This window comes from Anolis sagrei, chromosome 4, assembly GCF_037176765.1.
Source record: "Anolis sagrei isolate rAnoSag1 chromosome 4, rAnoSag1.mat, whole genome shotgun sequence".
Lineage (NCBI taxonomy): Eukaryota > Metazoa > Chordata > Lepidosauria > Squamata > Dactyloidae > Anolis > Anolis sagrei.
Window position 1 is genome coordinate 228,864,119 of NC_090024.1, and position 14,383 is coordinate 228,878,501.

At 37.3% G+C, this 14,383-nt stretch overlaps 1 protein-coding gene across 4 annotated transcripts in view; it reads left to right on the forward strand.

Moving 5' to 3' along the window:
* GNAS (GNAS complex locus) overlaps positions 1 to 14,383 on the forward strand; it is a 194,396-nt gene that overhangs the window by 143,961 nt on the left and 36,052 nt on the right. For all 4 annotated transcript variants that reach the window (XM_060772036.2, XM_060772037.2, XM_060772038.2 and 1 more), the window contains exon 5: positions 9,521 to 9,618. In XM_060772036.2, coding sequence (XP_060628019.2) covers positions 9,521 to 9,618 — 98 coding nt within the window. The remainder of the gene's footprint in view (positions 1 to 9,520; positions 9,619 to 14,383) is intronic.

The window sequence follows — 14,383 nt, forward strand, 5'->3', positions numbered from 1 at the left end:
GCCCACATCTATGGCAGGCATCCTCAGAGGTCTGTTGGAAACTAGGCAAATGGAGTTATCTAATATCTATGGAATGTCCAGGGTGGGAGAAATGAAAGCCATTCAATGCTAATCAAGGTGACCATTACTGCAACATTCACACTTACAAAATGTTTTGTAAATATTTACGAAATTTCGTAAATAACAAAACATTTTTTTGGAAAGTTTTGTAAATATTTTAAATATCGAAACAAAAAAACACCCCAATTACAAATCGATTTTAGAAACAAATTTTTTCTTGATCAAACAGGCCTATTTAATACCATAGTGAGAAGTATTCTTTCTAGGCCTCTAGTGAGATTCTATACTTGATCATAGAATTGCATTGGATTCCAAGAGATAACATTTCCCTATGCTTCACTAGGTCCTCTTGCACGATTCTGTGGTATGTTTCAGCTGGAATCCCAAGACAGTGCCCTTTGCAGATCAGAAAAAGAGGCTTCAAGATTATACACGAATTTCATATTGCATAAAGGATTTGCGATTTCGTGATGAATCACATTGACGTTCATGCCCTTAGAATGTAGGTAGCGTAATACAGTGTGAACTCTGTACTTGGAGGGAAACGGAATGAGGACGCAAATCTCTAACCTTCACCACTATGCCAGTTGATGAGCTACTGATGACCGGCACTGCTCATTCGCTTTCGCTGGCTTCCTGTTACACGGCAGTGATACCAACTTCCCCCGCGAAAATTCCCTGCAAGAGCTACGTGCTGTGTAACCTTACTTTCTGTATAACCCTTGTATATATATCCATACATATGTCATTATTTTCAGTGAAAAGCCTGACTTTGTTTGACCTTTAATCATAAGGTTTACTAGGCAGTGCCCTATTTAAAACTCCTGTTATGAAAGATGTAGTTTCACGGGGCACTGAACTTTGTTCTAACAAAATTGAATTTAACTGCAGAGTTGTGTAATCCTTGTCCACACTTTTCAGTAGGTTGTATATTTGTGTCTGTATCCTGCTCTTTTGTTTTAAAGCAACATTGATTTCTTAAGATATAAGTAATAAATAGCAAGCATTCAGAAAACAGGTCTATCTTGAGTTTTTACATTTTACCATAGAGATGTGTATTCATGCTAAGGTCCCTTTTTATGGTCAGTTTATGCAATATACGCATAGATGTTTGTTTGAAGATACCCTTCCTCATTTTGTCAGTATATAAAATACTGTATCACTAACAAATGCAGGTATCCCTCCCCAAAAAAACAAAACAAAAACAAAAGCATCCTTTCTTGTAAGTTTTGTTTGGAATGCATCTGATGATCTAGAAAATTGAACTATTCTAATTTGCATTTTCCAAAATGATAGTGTGAATCAGAACATACTCATTCTTCCATTGTAGCCCTTGGAACAGTATGATCTCAAATTTTCCAATGAGTCCTATAAGGAGGGGTCTGATGCCTTCCTTTACCACCCTGCTATACTCCAGGATAGAAGTGATTACTGAGTCTCGTTTGGTGGTGCATTCGTTTCAGGGTGTTTTTTAAAAAAATAGGCACTGTGTAATGAATGAAAAGGGGTTTGTTTTCAGTTGCGTGTGGATACCCCTTTATGGTTACTTTCCCTGTCATCTGGACATCTACATCCTCCTTTAAAATTTAAATAATACCCACCTTTGGAGTGAGCCTACTAACATTGGAAAGATCTCCAACAGTGGTTGGTATGCAGGCTCGCCCTGTTCTGTTGGCTGTCCTAATTCCTGAACTTCCAAGAATCTCATTGCTGTCCATTCACAGGGTCTTGCATTTAGCGCAGTTGATATAGTTGCAGGTTGCGTAGTTGTGTTGATCGAAGTCCAAAGTAGGTATTTTGCCTTTTTCCTGAATAAGTAGAGGTAAGACATTCTTATATGTTTTCTCCTTGTCTGGATGAGCAGGTTCTTCCTTTATAATCCCTTCCATCCCAGTTGGTTTATATTGTTTCAGGTGTTGCTTGTCTACTAAAACCAATCACAGCATCTCCAGGAGCATTAGAATGCTGTTTTACTCTTCGAAAAGTAAAGCAGTAAATGAGAAAACAAGAGCTTTCTTCGAATCAGAGCATGTTTCCTCTGTCTTGGGGGAAGCATGCTTTTGACTTAAAAGTAAGAGTTGGAGGATTTTGGCTTATTTGTGGAATGATTTTCACCTGATTTTCAGGGTGGGTATGGAAAATGTGAGGGCTTTGAAGAAGTTGGTAGACTTAGGGTGCAAAAAAAAGGATTAGAATCATAGAATTGGAAAAGCCCACAAAACATACCTGTGATGTAATTATGCCTAATCTCTTTCTGCTCTTTAAAAAAAATTTTTTTTTAAATCCTGGGTTTTTTGGTATGAATTCTACACTGTTTCATTCCGTGAATTGTTTTCCTTAAAAATGTGATATTAGTTATTGCTGCTCTTGTGGTTTTTCTTTATTTTCAACATTTTTGCAAATCTGTAATTTGATTTTCTTGGCACAGGTGGTTTAGGTGTGTTTGTGTCATTGCCTTTCTCTGAAGTTGAGAAAGCATGTCTTTCCCAAGGTCACCCAGTAGACTTCCATTACTGGGTAGGGATTTAAACCTTTAATTTTCCCAGAGTCCTAGTCCAGTGTTCAAACAGTACAGCACACTGACTGTATTTGCTGTTCATGTTTTATTTTTAAGTAGAAAAGCAGAAAGAAGTTGCAAAACTAAATATTGTCACTTGTGCAGATAATTGTTCATTGCTATAAATGAGGTAGTGGGTGAAAGATTATTTAGAAGATTATGTCATGCTATTCATATTTTAGTCTATAGCAGTGGCCCCCAAACTTCTTTTTGACCAGGAACCACTTTGATGAGGAACCACTCCCCAGCTTTAGCACAAAAAGGGTTACGAATCAGTTTTTGGTCAACATTAGATTCGGTTTGGTTATTTGGGGTGCTGATTCAGAAAATTGCCAGCTCTAATTTCTGATACAGAACATATACCATCCAGTGGTCGCCATCTCCTCGCCCACATAAAACCATATTTAATAAGTTGCAATGGTGTAGTAATAGTGAGGCTGCAAACTATTTTAGTTCTTGCGGACCACAGGTTGGAAACCAGTGGTCTATTGCAAGATTAACGTGGTTTCGTTGGTTCATGCCATCTACTGTATACACAAGTACACATTGATGTCATGTATAGGTCGAGGGCTGGGGCCAAACTTAGGAATTTGAATCTGACTCATGAATAAGTCAGGTCAGATAGGTTATTACACAGAGTGGGGAAGGCGCCAGCATTACCTTTTTACCTAGGGAACCAGAAAGTTGCATTGGCTCATAGATTAGTAAACCCAGTTTTTTTTCAGTGTGTTTTTTTATTAAAGTTATAGACTTATACATGAGTATATATAGAGTATGTTTGTTTTAATCGACTTTTGGAGAAGAGGGCCTACCTTATAGACAATGTTTATGCACTTGGAAACAACTCAGTGTTCTGATGAGATAGTAACATTTGGATCATGTTTTTCCACATTTGTACGATTGTGATCTTCCCCATGGTCAGAATTGTCCTGTTTTTGTGAGTAGCAGAATAGTATATCTAGAGTGCTTCTATTAAAAGGCTCCAATATATAGTTTCAGGAATACCTACATTGCTGTAGTTGTCTTGTGTGTTGTACTGGAATGTGACAGCAGATGGATTGATGTTATGGCAACAAGAATCATGAAAAAAACTAGTCTTTTTTCTAGCTAATGTGCTTATTACAAGATATGACAGGGATGACTTGGTAAGCTTTGGATTTATATTGCAAGCTTTCTGAAAGTGTGTACAAAGAAATAATGTATGTACTCAAAGCAGCTAACAATAAATACAAAATACTAATTAAAATAATACGAATATATTAAAAATATAAATGCAAAAAATACAAATAGCTAACCATTTAAGTTCTTAAAACCTTTAAACACTAAAATATTAAACTATATTAAAACTGTATACTCAAAGTTATAAGCCATTCAAGGCATGCCTAGCCCATTGGGAGGTATAGGCAGTTCCCAGGTTAAGGATAATATAGATTCTGCAGGATGGTTCTTAAGTTGAATTTATTTGTAGGTCGGAACAGGTGCATTTTTAAAGTGTACCTTGAACCCTTTTACTTTGGATAGCATAGGGAAGGGTTAATACTCCTCTGGTGGTGTTTGTTTTGCTGTCTGTGCCCCTGTTCAGAAGGTTTAGCCTCAATTTCTGTTCCTGTGACAATTGGATTTTGAAAAATTTGAGTTGTCATAGAAAGAAGGATTTCTGATAACATTTCAGTGTAGACGCCTTTTTTCCCATGATAGCTCTTAAAAGAAGTTCATTTCCCTTCCTAGGGGTAGATTTCTTCTCACTTCCTGTTGTCTCACCCCTCTTTGTAACTAGGAATCAGATGTAAGTCGGATGTTTATAATTTGAGGACTGCCAGTATATCACATTTGTTTAATGAGCCCAAACCATCTAAACCAGTGGTTCTCAACCTGGGGTCCCCAGATGTTTTTGGCCTCCAACTCCCAGAAATCCTAACAGCTGGTAAATTGGCTAGGATTTCTGGGAGTTGTAGTCCAAAAACATTTGGGGACCCCAGGTTGAGAACCACTGATCTAAACTATGGTGGTGTGATGAGCCCATTCTTCTAACAGTGTGTGAGATTGGCGAGATATTGGCCCAATATAAGAGGCTTTAGGCTTCAAAAATGTTAATTTACAACGTTAGGAACAAAATATTTTCCTCTATTTTTTTCATTCTTTGCACCCTCTACTGGTCATATTTAATGATGTTTTTATCTGAGTTGTTGGTTTTCTATGACTTTTCAGAAAGATAACTATATTAGCCTGTGAACCAGGAGTTGCATTTTTAGGTAATAGTAATAGCTATTGGCTCTGACAGTTGTTATGGCTAGCTAGGGAGCCCTATTTTAGCCCTTTCAGTATAGTGTCATTACCATTGTTTTTAAAGCATTCTTTTAGCAGTCCAAAGAAACAAGGAATTCCTCCTGCTTCCTTCCTTATTCTTCATATCTGTTTTCTGAAGAACTCCAGTAGTTCTGAGTGGATAGTGAGCCCTTGAGAGAATTGAGATGTGATCCAACAGATTGCAGAAATAGCTGCTCCTTTAGCTTCTTAATAGCTTTCATACATGTTGTTTGCAAGCCCTTGGTCAAAGTAAAATCCAGAAAATTTCTGGCTTTGATTGATGATCTGCCTAGTTTGAAAAATCCACATCTCTGTATTACTATTGTAATTCATTTTTCTTAATCTTTCACTTCAAGGATATTGGAGTGACGCAAATAAAACAGCTTGGGTATTTTTCCTCAGATATCCTTTCGAATCCCTTTACACACACACACACACACAGAGAAAGAGAGAGAGAGAGGTGGGAGCTATGCAGCACTCTAATTGTGCAACTCCCAACATTTGTCACCGTTAGTTATGCTGGCTAGGGCTGTTGAGAGTTGCATTTCAACTGTTCCTGGGAACCATACAATTCCTACCCCCCTATATGAAAAAGACAACCGCTAGCATCCTGTTAGTGACATATACAAGCTTACATTAAATATATGCCTGCATGTATCTTGTTAAATTGCTGTTTCAGAGCTTGGTATTTTTTACCTTCCTCCACATTAACCAAAGGCCACTTCTCTGATTCAGCGTTTTCTTTTTATTACCCCCCCCCCCCAATCCGCAGAGAGCAAGGAGAACAGAGAATTATCTGGCCATAGAAATTTAGCCACAGGCATAATGAGTACATCAACCCTTGAGACCTCTCAGGGACATCAGTGAATCTTAGGGGATGATGTCATCAATCTGTGACTGGCTATGGGGAAATAGCTAGATGTCAATCTCCTTGCTATTAATGGCTTAAGGGGATGGCAGTAGCAGTTAAACAGTGAGTGTTGATCACTGCAGCAGTGACACATTGAAATCAAAGCTAGAAGAGAGTAAGCTTTAGTTTGTAGTCTTATGAAGAGACTCATCAAAGCCTTGCAGGAGCCAAATGGCTTCTTAGCCAACTACTTCCTACTTTATAGAACCCTGTCTTCTATTCAAAGGGTTTTTTAGTACACTCCTCTATTAGGTGTTCTGTTTTGTAGCTAATTTCAGTTCTCCTTTAAATATAAACCTGAGATGGGGATGATGGGGTCTTAAAGTTGTTCATTAACAGTCAATAGCTGGACTACAGACTGCATACTCAAGTCACATGATCAAAAAATTCCTTCTATTTAAATTATAGTAATTACTATATATTCTTGTGCAGATGTTAACCTAATGTGTATAACTCAGAGGCAGGCTTGGGGGCAAAAATTATGGATTTTGGTAGTCATTCTGCATAGAGGGTAAAGCACCAGCACCACCTCAGGAAACCAGCCACTATTTCCTGTCACTGCCTCCATTTTTTTGCCATGGCATTTTTAAAGGCCAAAAGCAGTGTCATAGCAGAGAACATAGAGGGGGCAGATGTCTCTTTTAGGTTCTTCTAGAATGGACCAGGCTCTTGTCTTTTGCCACTCTACTCAGACAAGGGGAGACTCTTTTTGATAAGAATTAAATGACTTACATTGGCCTATGGATAAGTCAATCCAGGTTTTTTGGTTTTATTTTGTTACATTTCTAGACTTGTTACTAAAATTTCTATGTTGTAAACTAAAATTCTTTGGGGGGAAATACATTATTGTAAGTAAAAAAGACCACCTAAATTTTGACTGAATTGTAATTTTCTAACTGAAGAATTTGTAACTAATGTGGAACCACAATTTTCACTCATTACATTCAAATAATTTGTATTATCTTCTTTGAGAGTAGAAGTCATTTGGGTTGGAAAATTGCCAATTGAAAACATAATTCATGCAGTGAGTATCTCAGATATTTGTATATCACCAACTTGTAGTTACTTTTGGGGATCTTAGTCAAGAAGTTCAAAGAGTATGGACTTAACAACCTTTTCTCATTTCACGTGGAAAGTTAATAACCACATTAGAAAGATAGCAGAACTGCTCCTGGGGTATAGTCCAGTTTAGAAGATGTTGACATCAAGAAAAGTAGAATCTAAACTGATCTAACTTGTTAGCTATAGCTTTAACTCTGTGGTTCACACCCCACATGATTCTTCCTTCCGTGCCTCAGGGCATCATCTTTATGCTTTATCCTTTTGTCCTCATGTGTTTTATTACTTCTAGAGAGGGAATGCTGCTTGAAAACACATCCCATTATACAGAGATCAATTTAAGACCTGAAAAGTTTGCATTTAAATAATTAATTGGTTGAATAAATAACAGAAGTTTTGATCTTGCCGCATACCACACCTTATGCAACTGGTAGGGTAAGATGACAGGAGATTTTATATTTAATCTTAATTTAGCAGTACTTTTCAGACTAATTGGTATAGTGTGACTTTCTGAGGCCACAGTGCTGCTCTTTTAAGATGCAAAAGTGGAATAACTGACAACAAGCAGCACAAGATAGTTACCGGGAAGTTTAATTACATCATTTATCTCATTTTAAAAAGGACAATCAAAGCTGAGTTTTATATTTACAGCAGATCTTGCTTCTTCAGACAGAATTTTGTAACATCATTTGAGTAAGATAGAAGCCAGTTTGTTTCAAAAGCTTGCATAATATATTTTGTGCCTTTTCATTATACTAAAGAAGATATATCACAACTGTGTGCACTTGGATTTTGTTGTATTGGATTTTAAAACAAATAAATGCAGGTTTATGTTATGGAATTCTTACTCAGTACCATAAACTGCTCCTGGGGTAGTCTCTTTAATAGTTTCAAAATGCTTTCTCAAAATTCCTTATTGTTCAGGTTGATAATCAATTTTTCTATATTGTTCTATATGTTCTGTCCTGTATTTAAACAACGTTTAATTCAAGATTAATGACATTTGATTGTCAGAAGTTTCATGTACTTCACTTCCATTGTTATTGTTATCATCTCAACAAAAATTATTTGCATGAGAAATATAGAAAAGGTGTTAATTAAAAATATAGAAAATTACTGTTATATGTAGAAATATTAGCAACCATGTTGGGATTGCCACTTTCTGGAAAATCAGGTAAATGTGAATAATTCCTGGAAAGACGGGGAAAATGGAGTGAAAATCAGGGAAACCATGCCTTTTTCTATTGGGAAACAGATTAGCCTGAGGTGTCCAGATGATGACTTTGCAGGCTAATCCATTTAAAACTTGAGTAACTCGGTTTAATCCAGGTTTTAAAAATACCTCTAAAAATCCGGATCTTCCTTGAAGGCCCAGATTTTTGGATGTATAGGGCATGTGGAAGCAGACTCCTGGGATTATCTTCTGTGACCCCAGTGTCTATTTCCACAGCAATCCTTCCTCCCCAGGCTCAGGCAACCTGGAGAAGAGGGGTGGCATTGCCATCCTTGTCCCCCTGCTCTCCATTTACCCCTCAACTTACCAGAGGGAGACTCTAATAAGGCCTCAAGCCTTTTCCTTTCTCCCTCGGACAGCAACAGGAATCCCCCCTCTTCAAAGCCTTTTTTTGGTTCTTCCGAGGGAGAAGGGAGAGGGAAAAGGCTTCAGGCCTTGTTGGAGTCTTCCTTCAGTAAGTTGTGGGGAAAATTGAGGGCAGGAAATGAAGCCTCTGCTCACCTGTGCCAATCTTGGATCAGCACAGGAGAGCATCTAGTCACCTCCCATGCAAAATCCCAGGGTTTGGGCCAACTGTGTGACTTCGATCTCGAGAGGAACTGGGATTGAAAATCCCAGTTTCTCTCGGGATTTTGGCTTGTCTGGAAGGGTCCTATGATTAACATACATGAAGATGCTGACTGGCTTTTTGCAACCAAGTAATTGGTGCATTCAAACAGATGCAAATCAGTTTCAGTTGAGTAAAATATGTCAACATTTTGAGAGGGTGAGACGATTTTGTTCAGTTGGATTTAGTAGTCAAATGTTATGTTTTTTCCTCAAACATAAGCAGTAAAAAGTGTGTTAATACAGACTAATATCTATAAAACAGTTGCAAGTAAGCTAAAAATATGGAAACCTTCTTTAACTGAGGTCTTAGCTGAAATTTTACAGCCAAAGACTTTTTAACTTTGAGCCAAAAATAAGTCACCATTAATGTCCAAGAGGAGAGAATTCCACAATTAGGGTGTCAAAGCAGAGAAGGGGCCTTTTCCCATGTCTCTGCATTATGTGTTACTCCTAGTTGTGGGACGCATAGCAGCTTTACATACACTTTCTGTTTTCTTAGAACACATTGCCGTATTGATGGGAAAGCATTTTTACAGAGTGATTTCTTGAGACTTCACAAAAGATTTTAATCCTTTTTATTGTATCTGTTTTGACATATTTATTGAACCTAATTAACCGGAAGTCCAGATTGTTGGCTAGTTCAGGAACCCAATTGCGATTGAAATTTCTGAAGAACTATATCATTTAATTTGTTGTTTGTTATGTAAAAGCTTGGTGCTCTTTTTGTTTTGTTTTCCTGTACATTTTCCCTTGTTATTTATTCCCTCCTTGTTATCTTTTTTAGGAGTTCTATGAACATACAAAAACACTTTGGCAAGATGAAGGTGTGAAAGCTTGCTATGAGAGATCTAATGAGTATCAGTTGATCGATTGTGCGCAGTAGTAAGTATAGTTTCTCTTACTGTTTTTTTCTTGTGGGGTGGGAATAAACATGGGAAACATTTACTTTTTTAATCATCCACTCATAAAATACTTATACATTTATTGTCTGTAGAGGAAGATGATTTTGTATTGTATTTAATAATCTGGTTTTCATGTATTTATCTATTTGCCTTATATGTAAAAGGCTTATGGTCTAAGCATTGAAAAAACTTGAACTTGAAACTAAAACTATAATATACTTAAACTCAGGGTCAGAAACCGTGAGCATTGCTGAACTTGAGAAAAAAATGTTGTGGATTTTTTCTGCCCTCTGTCGTTTTGCTACTTCTGGAACAAGAGCAGTTAGTTTTATGTGTGTTTGTGATAGTTTTGTGTGTGTGTGTGTGTGTGTGTTTGTGGCTTTGTTCTGTTAATTTGTTTAAAAAAATAGACCTATTTTGTATTACAAGTCCGTAGTAGATAATATCTGCAGAAGGTATGAGTCTCTTTGTGGAGACTAATAGTAATAATAATTGCCCAAGCAATCTTATTTTATTATTATTATTTTACTGACACAAAAACACAGTATGTCACAGCAAACAAGATATATATCCTGGATTTCATATCATAAAATCACAAGTCGAACACGCTTGGGAAGTGTTTGACTTGTGAGTTTGTGATGCGAAATCCAACATATATATCTGGTTTGTTGTGACATACTGTGTTTTTGTGTCAGTAAAATAATAATAATAATAAAATAAGATTGCTTGGGCCATTCAGCAATTAGCGTGTAGTTTCTTCAGTTTGTGCAATCGTGTGTATATTAAGTATGGAGAATTAAATAACTGATTTCTGTACAATAATTTGCAACATTGATGTATGGAATCTTTTTTTTAAGACAATGGATTTTGATGAGAAGTTACTGTTGTGAGTTGATTTAGATAAAATGTAGAACTTTTTGCTAGCATGAAACTGTTAAAATAGAAGACACTTCGAAGTTTACTCGCTGGAATGAAAATATTAGCTAACCATCAGTATACAGAACTGTGTCTTCTTAACCAATATCTTGCGTCTCTGTGCTTCACAGAGGAGCCTCTTCAGAGGATTATGGGACCCTGCTGAGCAGTTTGGAATGGGTCCCATAGATCCTGGTGAAGCAGCAGGCAGTTGTTCAAAATCACACAAAAGTGCTTGATGCATGTGGAGCAGATTCCTGTTCCTAAAGCAGTTCCCATATCCCATTCACACTGTTTAACCTTCTCAAGGTGTACCGAGGGCTACAGCACAGAGATGAGAGGAAATTCCTTGTGTGAAAGCTTCTTCCCACTCACAATTCTCAGGATCCAGCTTTTTGTGTTTGCTATAGGAAGTAAATTATTCTCCTCCTTCAGAGTAAGGGGAGAAATAATCTCAGGCCTTCAGTAGTTTTTGGTTTTTGGTATAGCTTGAAAACAGTAGACATTTTCTTTTTCTTGGATTGCACTATCAGAAAATACTTTCACAAGAACATTTATTGAAAGAGGGAGGAAAAAGAGATTTATGTTCTGTTACTATTAGAGAACTGTAGTAAATGTAGCTGTCAGTTTCCTTTTCTTTTTAGAATTAAGAACCTGGAATGTGTAAGCATGTATTTTGGCTAGACTAGTTTTGGAGTTTATGCTGGCCTCTGGTAGCAAATCATATGAAAAGCAAATACATGCTATTTTGGGGGTGTTGTATATTTACTGTTTACATGTTTATATGTATGTATGTATGTATGTTGTTTTCTAGTGCCTTTAGTGCAGTGGTTCCCGACCTGTGGTCCGTAGACCACCAGTAAAATATGCAAGAAGTAAAATACGGTCCGCGGCCTCACCATTACTACACCGTTGCCTAAAAATCACATGGCAACAAGAGTGACTGGTCTCACAAAACCCTCTTATAGTGCCAAGGCAATGGGAATGTCAAGAGGGGTGAGGCCGACTACCCACGAAAGATTACTACTACCACATCAGCTCTAGATCATTGAATTTAGTTTTCTGTGGGTGAGCAGATGGCAACTACTGGATGGCATATGTTCTGTATCAGAAACTAGAGCTGACGTGGTCTATCTAATTCAGTTTTCTGAATCCGCACCCAAATAATCAAACCAAACCTAAAATTGATGAAAAACTGATTTGTAATCCTTTTGGTCAAAAAAAGGTTAGGAACCACTGCTTTAGTATCTTGTTTCCTCTCTCTTTCTCCAGGACACTGTTCCCAGTATAATATTTATCATATTTAATGCACCAACATATTAGACGTGGGTGCTACATAAAAAGGGTTTTTTTACCCATCAGCAAAACTACATTAGGAATTGAGGAATATTTATGTAATATTTAGTATTCTGTTTAAGAAACAGTCTAAAACCAATTTTCACCACCAACCCCAATAAGCCTGTTTAACCAGCGGGCCTATATAGGTGATTTACTTTCCAAGTCTATACTGATACTCTGTTTGGGGTTAAGTGTTAGTTTTATGCACAAGTATTAACATTTGTACAAGTGATTGCTTCTTATTCATGAATTATTGATACAACATCCAAAGCCAGCAGGGTTAGTTACATATTATTATTTAAACAGTTAAAAAAAAGAAACTTAGATTAAAATGTTTCTTTTTATTATTCTCCTGAATGTATTAATTTACTGTCCTGATTAGTAAACAAAACATATTTCATTGATTACATTTCAAACATGAGCCCTCGAGGACTTTGAGATCTTCCGGGGAGGCCCTGCTCTCGATTCCACCTGCCTCACAGGCACGGCTGGTGGGGACGAGAGATAGGGCCTTCTCGGTGGTGGCTCCTCGGCTGTGGAACACCCTTCCCGTGGACATCAGGCTAGCCCCCTCCCTGCTAATATTCCGCAGGAAGCTAAAGACCTGGCTATTTAAGAAGGCATTTGATCAATAGTGCAATTACTGGCAATTGACCATAGGAATGGAACATCGTCAAGAACACTCATGTGGCTTGACGATGAGACGATTCGGAATGTAGTAATAAATTTTGTTAATTTGTTTTTATGATTATGATTAATTGTACACTGTTTTGCACTATGCTCTGTAGATTGCACTTATTTTTTGTCATGTTGTACACCGCAATGAGTCGCCCTTGGGGGCTGAGAATTGTGGTATATAAGCGCAGTAAATAAATAAATAAATAAAGTGAAATTTTATTTAATTCACTGGTTTTCATTAGTTTTTCCCTCAATGATTTCATGTATCTTAATGTAAATAAATCCATTCTGCGAACTAATAAAACAGTGCTATAGACCACTTCCCTTTTAAGCAATGCATTGCCATAATGGTAGAAAAGAAAATTAGCGATGGATAAAAAGTGTTTCCATAGTGTGACTATGAGTTTGTGGAAAGGAAAAAAAAATGAAGATGTGCTGTTGAAAATTCAGTTAGCGCTCTCTGACTGCATTGTAGTGGTATGGGCTGGATAGTCCTTGTGTTCCCTTCCAGCTCTTATGTTTGTATTTTTCAGATTCTGACTTCAGGTTTACATACACTGGATATACCTTGATTCTACCCTATATATTTCTGTATTTGTAATGATACGGACATTCAAGAGATTGTATTCATATGTCAAAAGGGATGTTTATGAGTAGGATATGTTCAGGATTCAACAGTTTGCCTTTATATACTTTATGGAGCATTAAAGACTTTGCAAAACAAATGACCAGCTCTTACTTAAGTAGTCATTTGCTTTAAAATGTGTCTTTGGTAATTTTCATTCAGCTACTAACAAGCATGCTTAGTTACATATTATCTCAATAGTTTGTCAGATCAGAAACATGCCATTGGTACATGGACTACCATCTCCCCTTTCAGTGTATCATTTCTCTCATGTTCACTGCTTCTGAGATTTAACTCCCATTTTTATAGGATGACCAAGCTCTCAATAACATTGCTAGATGTTTCTTGTAGATTTTTTTTTTGGTTGTGTCAGGAGCAAGTTGCTTCTGGTGTGAGAGAATTGGCCGTCTGCAAGGACGTTGCCCAGGGGACGCCCGGATGATTTGATGTTTTTATCATCCTTGTGGGAGGCTTCTCTCATGTCCCCGCATGAGGAGCTGGAGCTGATAGAGGGAGCTCATCCGCCTCTCCCCGGATTTGAACCTGCGACCTGTTGGCCTTCAGTCCTGCCGGCACAGGGCTTTAACCCACTGTGCCACCGGGGGCTCCTTCTTGTAGATACCAACATGTTATATTTGTAATATCTTAAGAGTTCTACATTGTTTTCAATTTATAGCAAATAACACATTAAGTGTGCATGAGGAACTTCTCCACCCAATTCCACTTGTGAGAATGCATCCAGGAAGTTCCCAAGTTATGAATAAGATAGGTTCTATAGCTTAGTTCTTGAATCTGTATGTAAGTCAGAACAGGTATATTTTTAAAATATAACTCCAGCCAAAAATATCTGTTTTTAGCTTTTGGAAGGGTTACTACCCCTGTGGTGTTTCTTTTGCTGTCTGTGTTTGCCCTGTCTTTTCCCTGTTCAGAAAAATCCATCTCACTTTCTGTCCCTGTGATAATTGGATTTTGAAAAATTCGGCTTGTTATGGAAACAAGGATTGGTTAGAAAGCTTCATTTGAAACACATTTCCCCATGATAACTCTTCCAGGAGTGAATGTCCCTTCTGAAAGTATATTTCACTCACTTCCTGTTGTCTCACCTCTGTTCTTAACTCTGAATTGTTTGTAAGTCACATGTTTGTAACTTGGGGACTACCTGTACTATATATAATGGGAAACAGGCCCT